Source organism: Papaver somniferum, chromosome 5 (assembly GCF_003573695.1).
Source record: "Papaver somniferum cultivar HN1 chromosome 5, ASM357369v1, whole genome shotgun sequence".
NCBI lineage: Eukaryota > Viridiplantae > Streptophyta > Magnoliopsida > Ranunculales > Papaveraceae > Papaver > Papaver somniferum.
In genome coordinates, this window is record NC_039362.1 from 28,338,413 (window position 1) to 28,358,881 (window position 20,469).

General features: G+C 36.6%; 3 protein-coding genes across 3 annotated transcripts; 2 read left to right on the forward strand and 1 right to left on the reverse strand.

Moving 5' to 3' along the window:
- The first annotated feature begins 4,541 nt into the window (after positions 1 to 4,541).
- On the forward strand, positions 4,542 to 8,355 carry LOC113281248 (probable magnesium transporter NIPA8). Its single transcript, XM_026529938.1, has 14 exons — positions 4,542 to 4,811; positions 4,976 to 5,317; positions 5,406 to 5,487; positions 5,606 to 5,667; positions 5,821 to 5,906; positions 6,001 to 6,074; positions 6,370 to 6,472; positions 6,603 to 6,731; positions 6,838 to 6,937; positions 7,028 to 7,147; positions 7,242 to 7,332; positions 7,436 to 7,496; positions 7,688 to 7,790; positions 7,895 to 8,355. Exons 2-14 carry the CDS (start codon positions 5,225 to 5,227, stop codon positions 8,114 to 8,116), a joined length of 1,326 nt encoding a protein of 441 aa, XP_026385723.1. The 5' UTR covers positions 4,542 to 4,811; positions 4,976 to 5,224; the 3' UTR covers positions 8,117 to 8,355.
- A 1,626-nt stretch (positions 8,356 to 9,981) lies between these two features.
- On the forward strand, positions 9,982 to 12,772 carry LOC113281247 (putative pentatricopeptide repeat-containing protein At3g49142). Its single transcript, XM_026529937.1, has one exon. The coding sequence runs from the start codon at positions 10,089 to 10,091 to the stop codon at positions 12,183 to 12,185; it is 2,097 nt and encodes a 698-aa protein (XP_026385722.1). The 5' UTR covers positions 9,982 to 10,088; the 3' UTR covers positions 12,186 to 12,772.
- On the reverse strand, positions 12,525 to 18,745 carry LOC113281252 (proteasome subunit beta type-1). Its single transcript, XM_026529942.1, has 7 exons — positions 18,583 to 18,745; positions 18,376 to 18,483; positions 18,060 to 18,141; positions 14,134 to 14,263; positions 13,904 to 14,046; positions 13,732 to 13,818; positions 12,525 to 12,967 (listed from the first exon to the last, which is right to left on the reverse strand). The coding sequence occupies exons 1-7, from the start codon at positions 18,627 to 18,629 to the stop codon at positions 12,893 to 12,895; spliced, it is 672 nt and encodes a 223-aa protein (XP_026385727.1). The 5' UTR covers positions 18,630 to 18,745; the 3' UTR covers positions 12,525 to 12,892.
- Positions 18,746 to 20,469: the final 1,724 nt, after the last annotated feature.

Here is a 20,469-nt window from a genome sequence, read left to right on the forward strand (position 1 = left end):
TCTTATGTAACTACACAAGACACAATTGAAGCAAAAACGATTTGATTCACTCAAATCGGTTCATGAACTATATAGCCACAGTTTGCAATTTGCATTCCTTAGTTTATATAAGAATAAGTTCACAAACATCGTTTTTAGATATAACCTACTCAAGTTCGCGGACGGAGTTCACAAACTCCAGCATAATTTCTCGGGATGAGAACTTCCGCCAATTCGCGGACTTGGCTCACGCCACCATGCCGGTTCTCTTGATCAACAAAGTTTGCAAACTTCGGTTCAAGGAATAAGGACTTATACATATATGTGTTTCCACAACAATGCTTATATCTTCCAATGGTTATATAATCTAAACTCTCATTTCAATCATTGAAACATTCTTAGAGGCCGTTGATATTCTATAATTGTCATTCACAAACTATTTTTCGTCAAAGTAAGCAATTTCCAAAGTGATTGAAACTTATCATGACTTTCGTCACTAGGTAAAGATGAACTTGGCTAAAGAGAAAGCTTACCAATACATATTTCGAGAAATAGATAGGCGAGATAAACTCGACTCGAAATAGCAAATGTGTATAATCTAAGTCTATATAGCAAAACGACTTTTGTCTCAAGATAGGAGATAAATAGACTTTTGAGTGATAGATAAGTTCAAGTCTCCACATACCGTTTAGTCGATGAAGATCCACCGGTTTCTTGAGTAGTCCTTCGTCTTGTATGATGATTGCCATGGAGTTCTTGAGCTCAACTACACTTTCTATCCTAGTCCGAGACCTTAGCTATAGTAGACTACAAATCAAGACTTATAGTTTTGATCACTAACATTGACAAACATGCTTGAGATAGCAACACATGCGAGTTCGACCGAGCAATGCTCTAACAAGTCTTACACGTAACTCGTAAGCAATCACCTAAATATGCATATAGAACAAGCACTGTGAAACTCATCAAACAAACACGATGATGAAGACACATTTTAAGAGAGATCAATACCTGAAAGAGATTTGAATGGATGGATATCAACAAGTGGATGGATATCAATAAGCGAACTTTAATATCTTACTTCATATCTGCACTACCACATAGGTCTTGATCCATGAACTTCTTTACATCAATCCCCTGTCATGCATTAAACAATCTATATAACACTAGAACCACAATGTTCAAACCAAACAACAGAACCCTGCCTGAAAAAACATCACATATGTCGAGAATTTAACCACTGAAACACTTCGTTCTTTCAATTTAAAGATCATAATCCAACCACAAATCGTATAACTTACATTGTCATTCCAATCTGCATGATACACCTTTTCATAAGAACCTGCAATATATAGAACATAGACTTTAGATCCCTGCATGTGTAACTAGAAGTTACACATCCAATTAGTTTTTGCAACTAGAAGTTACACATCCATATAGCTTGTGTAACTACTAGTTACACATGCATCATGCTAGTGTAACTTTTAGTTAGACATGAAACTGACTTGTCTGGTATAACTCTGGCATCCATACAAAACCTCTCAGCTTCATACATTTTAACAAATTGATACTAGCCTTTTCCAAATTTCTATACAATTTACCTAAAATGATTTCAACTAATATCAATCAAGTGAAAAAATATAGAGGATCTTACGTGAAGCAAGGCATCGCTAACCTAAATCCCCAGTAACATTACTAATCCATTTCTAATATTCTTTTCAGGAAACGTCTGCAGGAAAATAAAAAAACATGCTCAGTTGTAGAAAAAGTATCTCTACAGAGCCAAATAAGGGAATGATCATAGTAAATTATATATTTTTACGGTCAACATATATAAGCAATCTTAAACAATCTCCCTCCATGCATTAAACAATCTATATAAATTACACTAGAACCACATTGTTCAAACCAAACAACAGAACCCTGCCTGAACAAACATCACATATGTTGAGAACTCAACCACCGAAACATTTTGTTCTTTCAATTTAAAGATCACAATCAAACCACAAATAGTATACTTACATTGTCATTCCAATCTGCATGATATACCTTTTCATAAGAACCTGCAATATATAGAAAATAGACTTTATATTCCAGCATGTTTAACTAGAAGTTACACATCCAATTAGTTTGTGTAACTAGCAGTTGCACAAGCATCATACTAGTGTAACTTTCAGTTACACATTAAGCTGACTTGTCCGGTATAGCTCTAGCATCTATACAAAACCTCTCAGCTTCATACATTTTAACAAATTGATAACTAGCCTTTTCCAAATTTCTATACAATTTACCTAAAATGATTTCAACTAATATCAATCAAGTTAAAAAATATAGATGATCTTATTCGAAGCAAGGCATCGCCAACCTAAATCCCAATAACATTACTAATCCATTTCTAATATTCTTTCCAGGAAATGTCTGCAGAAAAATAAAAAACCTGGTCAGTTGTAGAAAAAGTATCTCTACAGAGCCAAATAGAGGAATGATCATAGCAAATTATATATTTTTACGGTTAGCATACATAAGCATATTGATAGTAAGGGTTTATGCCTGAGTTTTTCTTTTTTCTAATGCAACTCCTACTCTCAACAAAATATTGGCTGAGCGGCATGACATCAGAAATGAAGTACTTAACTATAAACAAATGACTCAGACACAGCCAGTGATAAACAACAAAATAATTTTACCTTAAGACCAAAAGAATTGGCAGCATGGCATTTATAATCATCTTCATTGGCTGATTTCTCTTTTTCTGCTCTACTTTCTTTCATATATGTCAACACAGATGAGCCTGGTGATGAGGATAAACCAGAGTTCCCCTATTTCTCAGGAGAATAGAATAGCTGAGCAATCAAATTCTTTCGTGATTCAAGCGTGTCTCCTGTTGGTTCATCTATAGCCACTTGCATAACAATAAAATCAAAACATTAAACAAACTGCACAAAAATAAATAAAGCATAAACTTAAAATGGTTCATCCTCTTTCTTCTCACCATCTCTTCAATTAATCAATTCTGAAAAACACCACAACTTATTTCAAATCCTCCCAAACCTGCTCCAATACCACCACCTCTACCACAAGCTACTCCAGAACCTACACCTCTACCACCAATACCACCACAAATTCGTTAATCAAACTCAACATATGTAGGACTCAAGATAGGCAAAATAAAAGCACCAACAAGTCAATAACTGAATCCATTGGAATTATGATATTTCAACTAGTATTATCAACGAATCCAACTCAAACAATAACATCACCAGAAACAACAATCAAAACTTGTTGATTCATCAAAAATCATATTGTTCTGTTCCGATCTGTTTAGAACAACTAAATCAAAAATAAAATAACCTAATCAAATTAATAAGAAAATAGAACTACTAAATGAAAAAAGCATATTGAATCAAATCGAATACCTTACATGAAGTAGCTATGAAACAACAAATTGGAATCAACTGATTGATTTGAAGTTGTAGATTGATCATCGGTTGTTAAACCTATTTGAATCAAATCGATTACATGAGATGACTTCGAATCAACTAAAAAATCCAGATTAAAGGACTTAGATCAAATCGATTCAATGATTAAGATGTTAAATCGATTAACTAATCTATAATATCTTTGGTCTGAGATTCAGTAAAAATGCATGATTTGTTCATCGATTTGTACTCATCAGCGGAGATCGATAGACATCGATAGAGATCAAATCATTCCTCTATATAATCGTTTTCTTCTGTTTGACTTGATAACCCTAAAACTGTACAGAGCAGAGACGAGAGAGAGAGAGAGAAATGAAATCTAATAGTTAGTTTCATTGCATATAAATACTAAAGGGTAGTTTTGGTATTATTAAAATTCGTAATAATTAATTATTGGATCTGAAGAAAATTTGATTTTTTTGGGCCTAGCAGTATCATTTTCCTAAAACATGGAGTTGACTAGGGGTGAGCATGGGCCGGTATGGACCGGTTTTCACCTCATCTGCATCCAATCCAATTCACCACGGATTTTAAATTTGGCATCCGCATCCAATCCAATATCCAACAGATTTGCATCCAATGGATGCACCGATAAACGGATTGGGTGCGGATAATCCAATGGATGTGTGGTAGTTAAAATTTATAATGAAAAAATAAAACCAATATAAATGACTTCTTATAGAACCTACACATTTTATATATCTATATAAATATAGAAGTGCCATGGACAACACTCCAAGCAAATACCTTAAAAATTCCAAAACTATCCATATATATTTTAGAAATTATATAAATATTCTTAATCTAATGGGTATGGATGTCCAACGGATTTTCAAGGTTACATCCGGGTCCAAACCGTTATTCGTTAGATTTCAAAAATTCCATCCGCGTCCAACCCATTAGCGAACGGTCCGGACATCCATCCACACAAATACGGTTGGTCCCGGTTAAATTCGCGCAGATAAAATGCTCACCCCTAGACTCTAAAGTTGACAATGAATGATCTACTTAGTGGGGTTTTTATACGTTCAACACTACATAGAAGGGTGGTTATAGTATCTTTCACTTAACAAAGTGTCACTCCTTCCTCCTCTTTTGACAGTTGAGTAGGTTGTGGGGAAGAAAGAAAAAAACGTTTTCTATTCATCAAGAGTCTCACGTTTAATACTTTGTTGACCCCCACTTTCTTCTTCGTCAAAATCAAAATTCATTTAAACCAGAAATCATTTTCTCAATCTCCCTCCTTCCTTCAAAACAACTAGGGTTAGGGTTTCTTCCTCTTCATCATCTTTAATTGAAGCTCCCTTTCTCTTTCAATTTCTTATTAGGGTTGGATTCAAAATCTTAATCAAGGTAATTTTGTTTTCATTCCAGGAATCCTGGATTTGGTTATAGATCATTCGTTTTCAGGGGAAATCATGAAATGATTTGTTATTTTTCTTGTTTTGATTAGATCTGATGAAAGAAAATAGAAATAGATCCCCAAATTGAATATTAATTCTATTTTGGTTGTGCAGGTATTTGAGGTTCTATTTGGGTATTCTGGATCATCGGAGAGAGCTTAAATGAAAATGTGTATTACTTGAAGAAGAAGAAGAAGATTTTTCAGGCTCTGTGATCGATGGATCATAGAGAAAATCTTTGGTTCTACAATTGTTTTACAATTAGTTTGATGTTCTGTTATTATTCATAAGCTCACTAAGAGGTGGTAATATCAGTAGTTAACAAAAGATATTAGAAGTGTTTTCTGAATATATATATAATCTATGGGGGAGTGGATTGTTGGAGCTGTTATTAATCTGTTCGGCAGCATTGCTATAAATTTTGGAACAAACCTCTTAAAATTGGGACATAATGAGGTACGCTGGTTTGATTACATTTTTTTGATGCCTACTTATTGAGAATGCCAGTCTTAGAAGTTCTGATTGATTTTACGTTCTTTTGCAGAGAGAAAGACTATCCGCCCTTGAGAGTGATGGGGGCAAGCTTACGGTGAAACCAATAATATACATCCAAAGTTGGAGAGTTGGTAATTGTAGTCAATTCTATATTCACATTTTCTGTTATGATATGATAATGGTGTGAATTTGGTCTGTATTTTGGAGGAAGGAGATTTACTATAGTAGTTAGAATCTTGATATGTGCAGGGATTTTGTTTTTTGCTCTTGGGAATTGTCTCAACTTCATTTCATTTGGATATGCTGCTCAGGTTAGTTTCAGGACTCTAATCTCACACTGATCTCTAAGAACAGAATTGTTTTGCCGTTTTAGTGATCCTGCTCAATTTACATCCTTGGGTTGGACATGTGTTGGTATTATTGTGGGGTTTAACAAGTATGTTTTTTTTTTCTTGGTTATGTAGTCACTTCTTGCAGCCCTGGGATCTGTACAGTTTATATCAAATATAGCTTTTGCATACTTTGTTTTGAAAAAGAGGGTGACTGTCAAGTATGTTGTTACCTGAATGTCAATCTGCTTCTTCTTTGAAATTACTACATTTTTGTTTTTATAATTAACCTTTGGTATGTTGTTTCTCTTGCAGAATTTTGATTGCCACTGCTTTTATTGTTCTTGGAAACATCTTTCTCGTTGCATTTGGCAACCATCAGTCACCTGGTATGACTTGTTCTCGCAATTCAGATATTACACGTGTTTACTATTTGATAAATAATAGAAAGGTGCAGTTAAACATATGGACGAGGTATCCGAAGAATGACATGTCTTTCGTTTCAAAGCTGAGTTAACCTCGTATACCTTCGGATGTCAGCTAGTTTCAAGCTTACATTCGAAGACTTTCATGACTCCCAACACTTTGACTATTGTATCTTGAGAGTCATTAATTTATGCTCCAGATCACAAAGGATGCATTTTGAGTCCGTTATGGAATTCGTTGGCTTTTATATTTTTGCAGTTTACACGACAGAGCAGTTGGCGGAGAAATATAGCAACATTGTATTTCTTCTTTACTGCATTAGTTTGATCTTGGTAGTGGCTTTCCATCACACTATCTACAGGTAAACATATTACTGCATCTTTATCCAAAAAAAGTTAACTGCATTGTTACATTAGTGAATTGGGATTAGGCGGCTGCATGTTGTATGCTTCTTTTTCCTACCAGCTGATTTTTGAAACATGGTAATGCAGGAAAGGAGAACTTCTTTTTTCTGTTCATGGACATGATCTTAACTCATATTGGAACACGTTGCTTCCATTTTCATATGCCATCGTGTCTGGTGCTATAGGTTCATGCTCGGTATTATTTGCAAAATCTCTGTAAGTCTTCTTTACATCCCATTACCTTTTCTTTGAACAGTATTCTAAGATTGTACAGCTATACTTGGGTCTAATGATAGTTTTTTCTTTTAACTCATATTTCCAGGTCGAACCTGTTGAGATTGACCATGTCCAGCGATTATCAGTTCCATAGCTGGTTCACATACTCGATGTTGCTTTTGTTTCTTAGCACAGCTGGGTTTTGGGTAATGGTCTATGCTGCACGTTATTAATCAGTTTATCCCCTAGAGAACTGCCACCACACAATTAATTCTAGCTTTATTCTTACTTCACAGATGACAAGACTCAATGAAGGATTGGCTTTATTCGATGCAATACTTATTGTCCCAATGTTCCAGATTGCTTGGACATTCTTTTCCATCTGTACAGGATTTGTTTATTTCCAGGAGTATCAGGTTAGCGGTGAACTTGTCTATTTCAAGTCCGGTATTCTCTGCTTAGCTGCTCTTTTAGCCTGTTGTTCAAGCTTGTATTTGGTTCTTTACGCAGGTGTTTGATGCTTTGAGGACAACAATGTTCATATTGGGAATGTCATCTGTGTTTGTGGGTATTTCTTTGCTGGCACCAGATGAATCAAAAGGTACTACCAATCTCTACTCTTATGGTTCAAGTTGCTTCTCTTTTTTCTTTTTCTGCGAGATCATTATGGTGTGAAAAGTCTAGTTAACAAGTGGAAATTTCAGGTGGTGAAAGCAGAGAGTCTACATCTTTAATGTCTTCCACCTCTCCAAACAACACAGATAGGTAAAAATTCCTCAATCTCCAATTCTTATGAACAAATTTTGACACACTTGATTTAGTCCTCAGAAAGTTTTCGACAAAGGGGATTTTTCGGTATCTTATGATCCTATAAGCACTACCATATTATGTAGATAGGAATTTCTTCATTTATTTCTTTTTCATTCCTGTTAATAATTAGCTTTGTTTATATATAGGCTGGATAAACTGCCAACCATAGAGTCGGATATTGAAGATATGAGGTCTTCGTTTGTGCAAGCAATGATAAAGAGGGTGTCAGCTATAGTAGTCAAGGCAAAGGTGCTTTTAGCTAATATAGAGAAAATGTCATTGTCTTTACTAGTTAGGTTTGAAGGTGTTTATGGATTTTAAATTGCTTAATAAATATGCATTTCTTTCTGCAGAGCACGTGTTCATTGTCATTAGGTTTAGGAGAGGACACTATTGGAGCATCCTCGGTTTTTGTGATGCCAATGGTGTCTTCAAGAATGACAGGATTTAGAGGAAACGGGTTGACTCGGGGTAAATTTTCTCCAAGACACCCGGGTTGGACTAAAATCACAATTGATGACAGTGATGCAGAAATGCTAGAGACAAGCGCTATGCTGTCTCAGAACCGTGATTAGTGAACTCAAGTACAAAACATGAAGATGCCTGCCGATTACAAAATAGAAAAAGGTATTTTTTGGACAAAAACATTCTTTCATTTCAACTGTATCATGATTGTATAGAATCAATATTTTCTTTAGTCTGTACGTGTAATGTAATTCTATGGGACCTTGTCTGTATCATACCCTTTTATAGTATTCATGATATTGTGATAATAGTTCATTCATCCACAACGAGTTATCTGTTCCTTTTTTCATTTTGACCGAGTGAAGTGATGTAGCATACTGCCATTGGATAGTAGCAGCCAGCAAGATGTGGAACGCACCACCTACCAATATGCAATTTGTAGTCCTATTCCTGTTAGCTAGAAATATGCACTCTCAACATCTATTTTCTATTTGACAAAGTGTTGCTTTAATTGTATGTAATGATTTTTGAGGTGTGGGGGTTCAGTGTTCACCTGAAGTGAGGTTTTAAAGTTGACTTGTTCAGAAGCAATAATCCCTTCATCTTCCTGTAACATTCACACGGTTCATCTGGTAAGGAACTACAGAAGAAAAAGAACAAGTCTGTTACTGAGGAACTAACATTTTTACTGCCAACATACAAGGTAGAAGAGAAAAAACTTAACTCCAGCTGTAAGAACAGTTGCATTTTGCAAAAGCTAAGTGGCAGAAGTTAAACAGTTCACATGAAGAACCTCTTTAGCACTGACACTATGTAAAGGAGGCTCAATTTTTTGATTGTTAGGGAGATGTTAAATTCTGTAGGAATTACTGGCTAGTCCAGTTCTAGCTGACCCAATTAATGGCTAGTCCACCCGGGGAAAAGATTTACTCTCATGTTTTTGGACTAAATTATTTACTTTTTAGTCCAAAAACTTCGTGGAGACTATAAAGTGTATTTTATAAATTCCTAAAACATCCTTCCAGGTCTAATTAGTATCAACACATGTAAATGTTACTAGTAGTATGTTACTACATACTAGTAGTATCAATACGGTGATACTACATATTAATATGTATTGTACTAGTAGTAACAAAAATATCTTATCGTTACTAATAAATTATGTAACTACTTTACTATACTAAACTAGTATACTAGTATCCTACTATAGTATAGTATACTAGTAAACTAGTAGCAACTAGTACTAGTAGTAAAATATGTAGTATCAATACATGACAATTTTTTTTGATATGTAGTATTAATACATAACATACTACATATCAATATGTAGTATCAATATGTAACATACTATATATCAATATATAACATACTACATGTCAATATGTAGTATCAATACATAACATATTACTACTAATATACTAGTTACTACTAGTATACTACATACTACATATGTTATTACTACATGCTACATACTAGTTACTACTAGTATATTACATACTACATATGTGATTACTACATACTAGTATGCTACATATGTTATTACTACATACTACATACTACATACTACCAATTACTGCTAGTATACTACATATGTATTATTATTATACGTAATGTTATATATTAGGGTTAGTAGAGTAATTTTACTCTTTTCAAAACATTTTTGGACTAAGGAGTAAATATTTTTTGGCGCTGGACTAGTCAGTAACCCGGATCGAGTTTTCTGGATTAAACAATAAATCCCTCTTAAATTTTTGTTGATTTTTGTTGTTGAAAAAAAACCGAACCAAGGCCGAGGCCTGCTACTTCTACACTGCCGTGGGATTCCAAGTTTCCAACCTCTGACCTCAAACCTCTTGGTACGACCACCAGCGAATATTTAATCCCACGTTCGAAAAGGGTAATTGTATAAGGTTAAAAAAAAAAAAAAAAAAGCTCACACTGAATTGCACACATAACCGACTTCAACTATCTCTCACATTGAAGGTCAGCAATTTTGTGTCTCTGCTGTGTAATGGGGTGCGTCAATAATGCCCGGCCTTAGTGAAGTGCTGCACCAATTTTTTTTCTTCTAGGTTTCGCTTGATGATGCGTAAACAAACACTCCAACGTGCTTTGCACAATCTTGCTGAACAACTAAATCCAAATATCTTAATCCATCCCATCCCTGACTCATCAACATGCATTTCACTCATCAAACAATGCAAGACCATCGAATCACTGAAATCCCTTCATGCTTCCATGATTCGTTCTCACCTTCACCTCAACCTCTTCTTTTCTACCAACCTCATTACTCAATACTCTTCTTTAGGTTCCATTTCTCACTCATATTCAATCTTCTCGTCTACGCAAACTTCCGATGTTTTCCTTTGGAACGTTATGATTCGATGCTTCGTGGAAAGTTCTTGTTATGATCGTGCAGTTCGTCTTTATTGCCGCATGAAAGAATACGGTGTCAGACCTGATAACTACACATTCCCTTTTGTTGTTAAGGCGTGTGGACATCTCCAAGACGTTAAGTTGTGTCGAGTGGTGCATGGAGATGTTATCGAGTTTGGGTATGAATACGATGTGTTCGTGGATAATTCTCTTATAACAGTGTATGGGAAATGCGAGCAAGTTGAGCTTTCTAGACAAGTGTTTGATAGAATGTCTGACAGAAGTTTAGTTTCGTGGAGTGCGATGATTGGTGCTTATGCACAAAATGGATTTTACAAGGAAGGGTTTTCTGTGTTTCGGATGATGTTAAGCGAGAGAATCAAACCGAATAGAGTTGCAGTGTTGAACGTAATTCCGTGTGTCAGTAGTGAGACTGATGCAGATGAAATTTCTGGAGTTATAGTAGATTCTAGACTTGATTTGGAACAGTCGATCCAAAATGCAGCAATGGTAATGTATTCGAAATGTGGGAGAATAGACATTGCTCGAAGAATTTTCGAAAAGATACCTGACAAGGATTTAGTAACTTGGAGTTCTATGATTGAAGCTTATGCTCAAGCTGATAAGCCAATCGAAGCATTGGATCTTTTCAAACAGTTGAAGCTGCAGAAGGTACAATACGATTATGTTACTATCCTTAGCGTTATTCGAGCATGTTCAAGTTTAGGTTCACTCAGACAAGCTCAGTTCATTCACGGGGTTATCACTAGATGCTCGTTCCAAAATGAATTAATATTAGAAACTGCGCTAATTGATCTTTATGTGAAATGCGGGAGCTTGGAATATGCTCGAAAAGTTTTTGAGAGAATGCGGAAACGGAATTTAATTTCATGGAGCACCATTATATCAGGTTATGGCATGCATGGCCGAGGAAGAGAAGCACTACTATTATTTGATCAGATGAAGGAAACCGAGAAGCCCGACCATATCACATTTGTTTCTGTCCTATCGGCTTGTGGTCATGCTGGATTGATAGCTGAAGGTTGGAGTTGCTTCCATTCTATGACAAAGGATTTTGGATTGACACCAACGTCTGAACATTATGCTTGTATGGTTGATCTCTTGGGTCGTGCTGGCCAGTTAAATGAAGCTCGAGAGTTCATCAATAATATGCTAATCAAACCAGAGTCTGGCGTCTGGGGTGCGCTGTTAGGTGCATGTAGAATTCATTCTAATGTTGAGCTTGCTGAATTTGCTGCAAAATCTCTTTTTGAATTGGATCCAGAAAACCCAGGTCGATATGTTTTGTTATCTAACATTTATAAATCTATGGGGAAGAGAGAAGAAGCGGATCGAATTAGAGCTGTAATGAAAAGGAAGGGTGTGAAAAAGGCTGCAGGTCACACCATTATTGACGTCAAGAATAAAATGTACAAGTTTGTGGTTGGGGACAAATCAAACCCCCAAACAGAACTGATACACAAAGAGTTAGAGATACTAATGGAAAGGATTCGCAGAGAAGGTTATGTACCAGATACGAACTTCGTATTACATGATGTCGAAGAAGAGATGAAGGAGAAGATGTTGTATTTGCATAGCGAAAAGCTAGCAATTGTGTATGGAATTCTGAACTCAAGTCCAGGAACTGTAATAAGAATCAAGAAGAATCTTCGGGTTTGTGGGGATTGTCATACTGCAACCAAGTTCATATCTAAGGTTACAGGAAGAGAGATTGTAGTGAGAGATTCTCATAGATTCCACCATTTCAAAGGTGGAGAATGTTCTTGTGGGGATTATTGGTGAAAACCCTGTCAGAAAATCTATTGTCGAGGATAATAGAAGAAGAGGATTCCAGTGACAGGTTTACCTTGAATGTCTTAGAAAAGGCTTTTTCGACCGTCGAACTCTATGCCTTGTGCAGTCAGAGTTGAATCCATTTAGGCTATGGGATCGAGGTATTATTTCCGTGAGCTATTAGCTGTTGGGAGCTGGGACAGTCAGATTCCATCTCTTGTGCTGCGCTTCAAATCTATATATACTACTTTTCAAAAGCCATCAGGTATTAAAAGACTAATACTGCCTTGCATACCTGTTGCTGACCTGTTGTGCGCATACATAATATATGGATATAGCACTGTTTTGTTTAATGACTAAATATATAACCCATGCCGTTGGCTTATGGGTCTGAGCAAGAAATAATGAGACATGGACAATTCATAAGACAACCTCAAAAGGAATTCCTTAGAAACAAAAGGAATTCCTTAGAAATAAATATGCAAGCAACAAAATCCAATACATATGCAACTCTTAAACTCTGTTTCAGGGAAGACGTACAGTCTCGGACAGCCTTTCCCACAACACTAATAAAAGAGCTGGAAATTCAGCAGAAATTTGTTATTTTGAAAAGATGATCTATGGTAGTTGATGGTAGCAGTTAGAGAAACTGTCAAAACTGCAGTTTCTTGTGCTCCAGATTCCACACCAGAAGGAACAGCATCAGGGCACACATACTAATCTTTCCTGAGCTCAACGTACTCGGTTCTGGTACCTGCTGCGTTTACGATCATTATTTCAAGCCTGTCTCCCTGTACACCATACATTAAAATGTTAAACATGAGGCGGGAAGTAGGGAAAACAGACCATGGAACGCATTTGCAGAAGCAAAAAGAGAGATAGACAAATATCTAAAACACATATTTATGTAATAATTCTCTAGAAATCCAAGGCTAAATAACATCAGAACATGGAGCTTTTTATACACAGATAACTCCAACAAAACCATCCTTCATTACCTAATATTATCTAAAGTACTTGTTACAAGCCACATATCGTCTAAACTTCCGATAGCATCGCTAATGTTCTCGTATCTTTTGGAAAGTTAGCCGAAGCTTTCCAAAAACCTTCCTTCTTCCTAGGACAATCTCTAGCACAATGCCTTGACCACACTTGTAATAATCACCTTTGAAAATAGTTCGTTTTCCTTCGTTTTCCTCATAAAGTTCTAAGACACTGTTTTGTATGATTCAGGAAGTGTCCAGATCAGTTGTAGGGATTTTTCTCGGTCATTCAAGTTGTCACCAGCAACTTCGAGTTTGAATTTTAATGAATCAAATGCAGAAATATGATCAATAACTGGAACTTCTAAGTTCCAACGGATATAGCATCCGAAGCTATACAACTACCTGACACTTTAATCTTCATGAGGGATTGTAATCACATTCTATCGATAATTTATGAACAAGGAAGTTTATGAATTTTTGTGACAAAATAGATTTCTAGCAACAAGCCCACACCAGGTTTTAAGAGTTCAGCCAGGGATATGAAGAATACAAAGCAAGTGAGAACTTACAGTGTAGATATCTCTTTCAGTTGCAGATGCAAAAACATCTTTAACCAAATCAATTGCTTCTGCTTCTGATAATGGAGTCACAGCATCCTGTAAATTTAGGTGACATTTAGTTTCTTAAGTATACAAGATACAAAATTGAAACTGAAGTCCATAATGCAAACCAAAGTCATACCACGGCAGGTAACAAGAGAGGGCTGGGAGACTTCAGTTGATTATCCAAAACAGGCATGATAAGAGTAGAACCGGAACCTTGAGCACTGTATCCAACCCTCTCATAGGATCCCACGGCATCATAAGTGTAAACACAACCCTTTCCTGAAAATTCATTTGAAAGGAGTTCAGAATTGTAGAGAAAGTACTGAACATGTCAAAAATTCAGGTTTAAGCTGATACCCCCCTCACCTTCATTATCAAGGCCACCTAAGACGTTGAAAGCATAGTAAGGAAAGAAACGTTTGTAGTAGAGGGTATTGGAGAGCAGCTGCCCCATGGCAGGGCAGCTCACCTGCTTCCCATGTTGGTGCTGATAGATCTAAACCATGAAGATATAGATGACGCAGAAATTAGTATGCACTTAGAAAAAACCACAAGTCTACTAGTAATTGGTATCACTTTAAAGTGCTCAGCTTTGATTGACTGAATTATGGTCTGGGATATACAGTGGCGGAGCCAGCTTTTCCAAATGAGGGGGGCTAAATTTTTTTTTTTGTCGAACCTCTAGTCAATGTCCATCACATACTTGGCCTATATAATAACATGGAGTAATATCGTGGCCAAAACTTATAGAGTTGCTACCAAATTTGATTGAACACGCACATTAGAGAATATGAAAATGATCACGGTGCATGGTGGGTGCAAAGATGAAGCTATAGCTAGTTGAATCGATATCGGTTTACAATAAGCATCAGTTAATAGAAACGGAAGAACGAAAAATGATAGAAGAAACAACATTAACAATGGATACAAGCTTCCGCACATACCTAGTTTAGAAAAATGTATACTTCTTCAAGCTCAGACTATAGCACATGCCTTGCATTGCATAAGTGACATATAAAGCATATATAAAAACCCAAGCTTCAACTCTGGCAACCCAAAAGTACCTCTCATCCCAAAAATAATACCAAGCGTCAGCTCTGGCAACCCAAGCTGAACCATTGGAGTTGCAATTCATGCAAGGCGCCCCTGTTATTTACTGTCTTAGAAGGTAATACTCATCTAATTGCGAAGAACTGGGGGTAACCCACCAAGTGTGTAGGGTGCTTGAGTTGTATCTTGTATGGAAACAAGACACTTCAGGGAGGTATCCTAATACTAATCTCTTAGAACTAACAACAAATACGTTGCATACAATTAGAACCCATTTAATCTCTTGTTATTACCGTCTTAGAACTATTACCAAACACCTTGCAAACATTTAGTAACCACCGATATGAATGTAGTGGACAAACAGTATGTATACGGTGGACTAAACTGCTGATTACTGGTGGACTAAACTGATCATTTTCAAACTACTCCTTTGGTGAAGTTTTGTAAGAAAAAGGGGGGGCTACAGCCAGGTTTAGTCAACCTGTGCTTCCGCCCCTGGGGATATAATAATCTAGGTAAACAAAGTAATTCTGTAACTTGACCTACCATACCAGACGTCGTAACTCGTACAAACAGAGTTATAAACACAAAATATCACAGGTTGTTTTTAAGAAGGCCGACTTGGGTGACAGTCCATTCTGCAATTCTGCAATTCTGACTAATTTGGTCTGTGATTTTAAGAAGGCCGACTTGGCCGACTTAGTACACTCATCGCAAGCAAAGTTCGACCCAATTGCAGTGGAATTCAAAGGCGTGAAACCGACATTCAAGTTCCTATTTACTGGTATAGAATGCATTACAGGTTTTACAATGTTGGCTTTGATGACCATTGCTTTTGTACTTGCAACTAGCAAATTCAGAAAGAATCTAGTGAAATTACCAGCGCCACTGAACAGAATGACTGGTTTCAATGCCTTTTGGTATTCTCATCATCTTTTTGCTATTGTATACATCCTGCTAATCATTCATGGAGAAAGCACATTCTTCGTCCATGACTGGTACCAGAAAACGGTAAGAACCTTATGAAAATCATGCATTTCTGCTGTTTTCGATAACTAGTCAGGTTATCCAAAGAGAATTTTACTTCTGCTAAAAAATACCCAAAAAGACAGTCTTACAACTCGGTTTGACTACAACTCATCAGACTAACCATGCATAAAGCAACAATGTCATTTTGTTATCTGCTTAAGGCTCGAAAAGACAATCCAAATCAACTAAGCATTGAAAATATTTACTTGCAGACATGGATGTACATATGTGTTCCATTGTTACTCTACGCTGGAGAAAGAAGCTTAAGAACCAGAAGATCAAGACAGTTCTCTGTGAAGATTTTCAAGGTATACCCTCACTATCTTTATCGAACAAGGGTTCAAGAATTTCTGCTAAACCTTAATGGTGGATAAGGACAGGATCCACCAACTGTGGAGTGCAGAAAAACATAAAGAGTTTATCTGACGGTTCATTGTGATGTTCATAAACAGGTTTCAGTATTACCAGGAAATGTATTCAGCTTAACTATGTCTAAACCCCAAGGGTTTAAATACAAAAGTGGCCAATACATATTTCTGCAATGCCCAACAATCTCCTCGTTTGAATGGTAAAATTCACACCCTGGCTGTCAGGTTCTCGCTCAGTTCAGGTCTAAGGGATTTTCTCTGACTAACTGGGTTGTTTTTCCTAATTATGGTTACTTGCAGGCACCCATTTTCAATAACATCAGCACCTGGAGATGACTACTTGAGTGTACACATAAGAACAGTAGGAGATTGGACACAAGAGCTAATGAGAGTATTCACAGAAACTTGCAGTTCCCCGAATCATATTGGGTTAGCAAAATTTGGACAACCAGGAAGAATTGATCAAAGAAGGTAATACATAACAACACTGAGGTTGCCTTTCCAATTTACTAAAACCTAACGGACTAGCTTATTTTCATTCCAGTTAAACAAATTCTTTCGTTAGGTTTGAACGCCTAATGAACTAGCTTATACGTCCAAAATGCTACCCTACTCTGCTAACACGAAATGGGTGGGGGTTTAACTTTATTTCAGTTTACCGCGGTTATCTGTCGATGGACCATATGGAGCTCCAGCGCAAGACTACCGAAACTACGATGTTCTACTACTTGTTGGGCTCGGGATTGGAGCAACGCCTTTCATAAGTATCCTAAGAGATCTTCTCAACAACGTAACATTAGCGGAGGATCAAACAGTAAGATAATTCAGAAAAAATAAGAACGACATTTCAATTTCATATAGATTGGTTCTTTTATGAACTTCACGAGTCAACTAAGGAATTGTATATGAATTTCAGGATTCGTCGGTAACGGATATGAGTAGATCAGAAGATAACAGTCTGAATAGTATAAATTCTCAAACAACAATGTCAGCAACAACAACAACATCAAGTATGAAGAAGAAACCACAAAGAACTACTAGTGCTCACTTCTATTGGGTGACTAGAGAACCTGGTTCTTTTGAATGGTTTAAAGGTGTTATGAATGAAGTTGCTGAAATGGATCAAAAAGTAAGTAAACTGAGAATTTATTTCAAGTTGTTTATTTTAAGGTTCTAGATCCGAACTGAAAACAGGGAGTTGGCTTGGCTAATTGAAAGGTCAAATCCACTGACCAGTAAAAGAACAGGTATGGCCACTATGGCCACTCTTTTTTCATTTCCTATCATATTCTGCATGGTTGTCTACTAGTTCAAAGACAAATAACTCTAATACCCCTATCTGTGAACCCGGAAAAGAAATATTTCCAGAATTTGGCTGATAAAATTTTCAATAATCAAACACCAAATGTGAAGTGAATTTCGAAGGAAGCCAAATCTAGTCTAATCAACATTTTACTATACCCAACCAGCATAACAAAGAGTTACACCAACATCTACTGACTATGGCCAAAAACCAAAACTTAAGGTCACTAGCTTACTAAGGGAATACAAAGATTATCACAAGCAAACCTAAAGCAAAGTATTTATGTTCTCTTGAATCATCGCAGTCATGATTTACAATGAGAAGATAAGAGTGAATAAACGAAAGAGGAACAACTTGCAATCTATTATCTGTGTGGCCAAATTCTTTCTGTATTTTTATTGGTTTACACTTGCCTATGAGAGCACTTCCTAACTCAAGCCCACTCCGCAAAACTTTTACTAATAACAGAACCAAGGAAATAGCAAAACCAATAAAAACAACAAACACTTTCACTAAACATATAGTTAAGAGTTGCAACTAACCAAGTGCTTTGCAGACAAGGCTTTCTGCAGAGCTTTCACATCTGCCTGAAATCCCCCTGATGCCATTATACATTTATCCGCCCTACAATTTGACAATAATTTAAGAAGTTCAGCTACAATACCCAACCAATCTCTAATTGGGTTCCAACAAAACCAAAAAAATTTAATTTATACAAAAATTGCCCTAAAAAAAGAAGTATTTTTTAACTAAGATTTAGACCATAAACTAACAAGGAAATAAATTTAGGGCTAAATTTTGCCATAAACAAAAACTAGGGTTTATAAAAAAATCACAGAGAGAGATTAAGCATCATACAATTTGCAAAGTTTGGAGTAATCTCGTGTAAGAATACTGTAACCAGTAGACATCCTAGTATCTGCTGCAATGACACAGTAATCTGCTCCTGCGATCGCAACACAAGTTCTGCAACAACAACAACCAAAAAACAACAATCAGAAATCAGAAGTGAGTGAGGTCAGTAAACTTAAAGAGAGATGGGTGATTGAGAGTTGAAGAACTAACCCTCCATTCATGTCATAAGGATCAAATCGCTGTTGTTTGTGAGCCATGGTTAGATCGAGATTACAGAGAGAGAAGAAGGTGAAGAAGAACTAGGGTAGGACTTGGGTTTTTGATTTTGTGTTTTTGAGGAGAGCTTTCGGCTTTTAGTTTCGTGGTGAGCTTTTTCTTTTAACTCAAGAAATCATGTCGGAGCGACCGTGCAGGAATTTATACCTGTGTATGCGGAATTTGGAGGAGTGACTTGACATATAAGTAGATGATGTGGCATTATATCGGCCGTCAATCTGATGACCAAAACGCGGTATCGTACGGAGTCGGACTTTAACGAATCAGATCCACATATGTCAGGTGATTTTGGTGAATTAGATTCAAACGATTTTAGATCTAAACGGTTTTTATCCATTAAAAGAAAAAAAAAAATTAGTACATGCGATTTTCTGCCGGTCAATTGAAATAAAACACTCATTTTTTATACTTTTTTTTTATACGACATATTTAATCTAGTTTCTATGAACTTAACAAGTGGGATACCCATCTTGCTAAACCGATCCGCTATCCAACAGAAAACAACTTCCGCTATATTCATGGAGGAAAGTAAAGCAAATAGGGAATACAACCTTCCCTAATGGGAGTAGATCTCATACCTCTTTCCCACACTATGGTCAAAATAAAGTGGGCAACACCGTTATAGAAGTGGAACCAACCGTTGTATTTAACTGGTGTAGACAAATTATATTTAATACCCTAAATTAGATTAGACAATGAGAATATAATTTTGTTACGGTGGTAACTGCATATCACATAATGAGATAAAAATCAAAATCCCACAAATAAGACGTCGATATGGTTTGTATTCGTGACTCAAGTATGTCTCGTGAAAAATCAATCATTGTGATCCAAAAGTATTTTGTTACCTTAAATTTTCTAAAATGATCTACCACTTCATGGTCCAAAATTTACCACACAACCACCGCGACTACCGCGACCACGACCACCTCTTTGGCTAGTACCCACGCCGTGCACCTCCTCTTCAAAAAAAAATTCTTCGCTTCTAGGTGAAGGTTGACTATGGCTAGTAGTCGCACCTCCAAGAGAGTTTCTACTCCTATTTAAGCCTCTTTCTTCCGTGACTAACCCCTCATACAATTCTGCCATGTTTGGATTATGCATGTTCCTTATTTGCTCCTGTAAGATCTTTTGTTGAGGAGCTTTAATCACACCATTACTACGGATGCATGAAGTCATGCTATTTGCCAAAGCTTGTCCTCGCTCTTTCTATTCACATATCAAAAAGAGTGTTAAGAGATCATTTCATAATATACATTAATCTTAAAATCCAAAATCAATATAGCTTTTTCCAAGTCAGACCAAATAGACCCTTTTTCTCTTTGGTCTCCTCGACCTCCTTCCTTTGTACAAGAGCCTTTTGAATATATGGCCGGGCCTCCGGATTATTATTGATCACATGTGGATGACCAAAATGATAATACCAATCCATGTAATCATCAGAAGCTTCTTTCGTGTTGTTACAAGCCCTTGCCTCTCCCGTTGCGAGTTGATATATTTGTTGATGGCGGTTGTTCCAAGCATCAACAGTCGGAGTTGGGCGGTCGTTGAGTATAATGGTGGGGCATTTTGTCTCGGATCCTTCCTTGGATAATTTGAAGTTTTCCTTGATAACCCTTCTTGAATATGACCAATTTGGCGTAGAGTTCGACGAGGATTGGTCATAATGTAACCTATGGGATGGTACAATGGTTTATTGTAGGCTGCGGTCTCTGTGAACTGCCGAACATCTCCATTTTGGATCCTCAAATAAGGGTCAAAGATAGCATCTTCAACAGTGAAAGCATCTATTTGGTGCCTCACTCGAATGAGCTTCTCCTC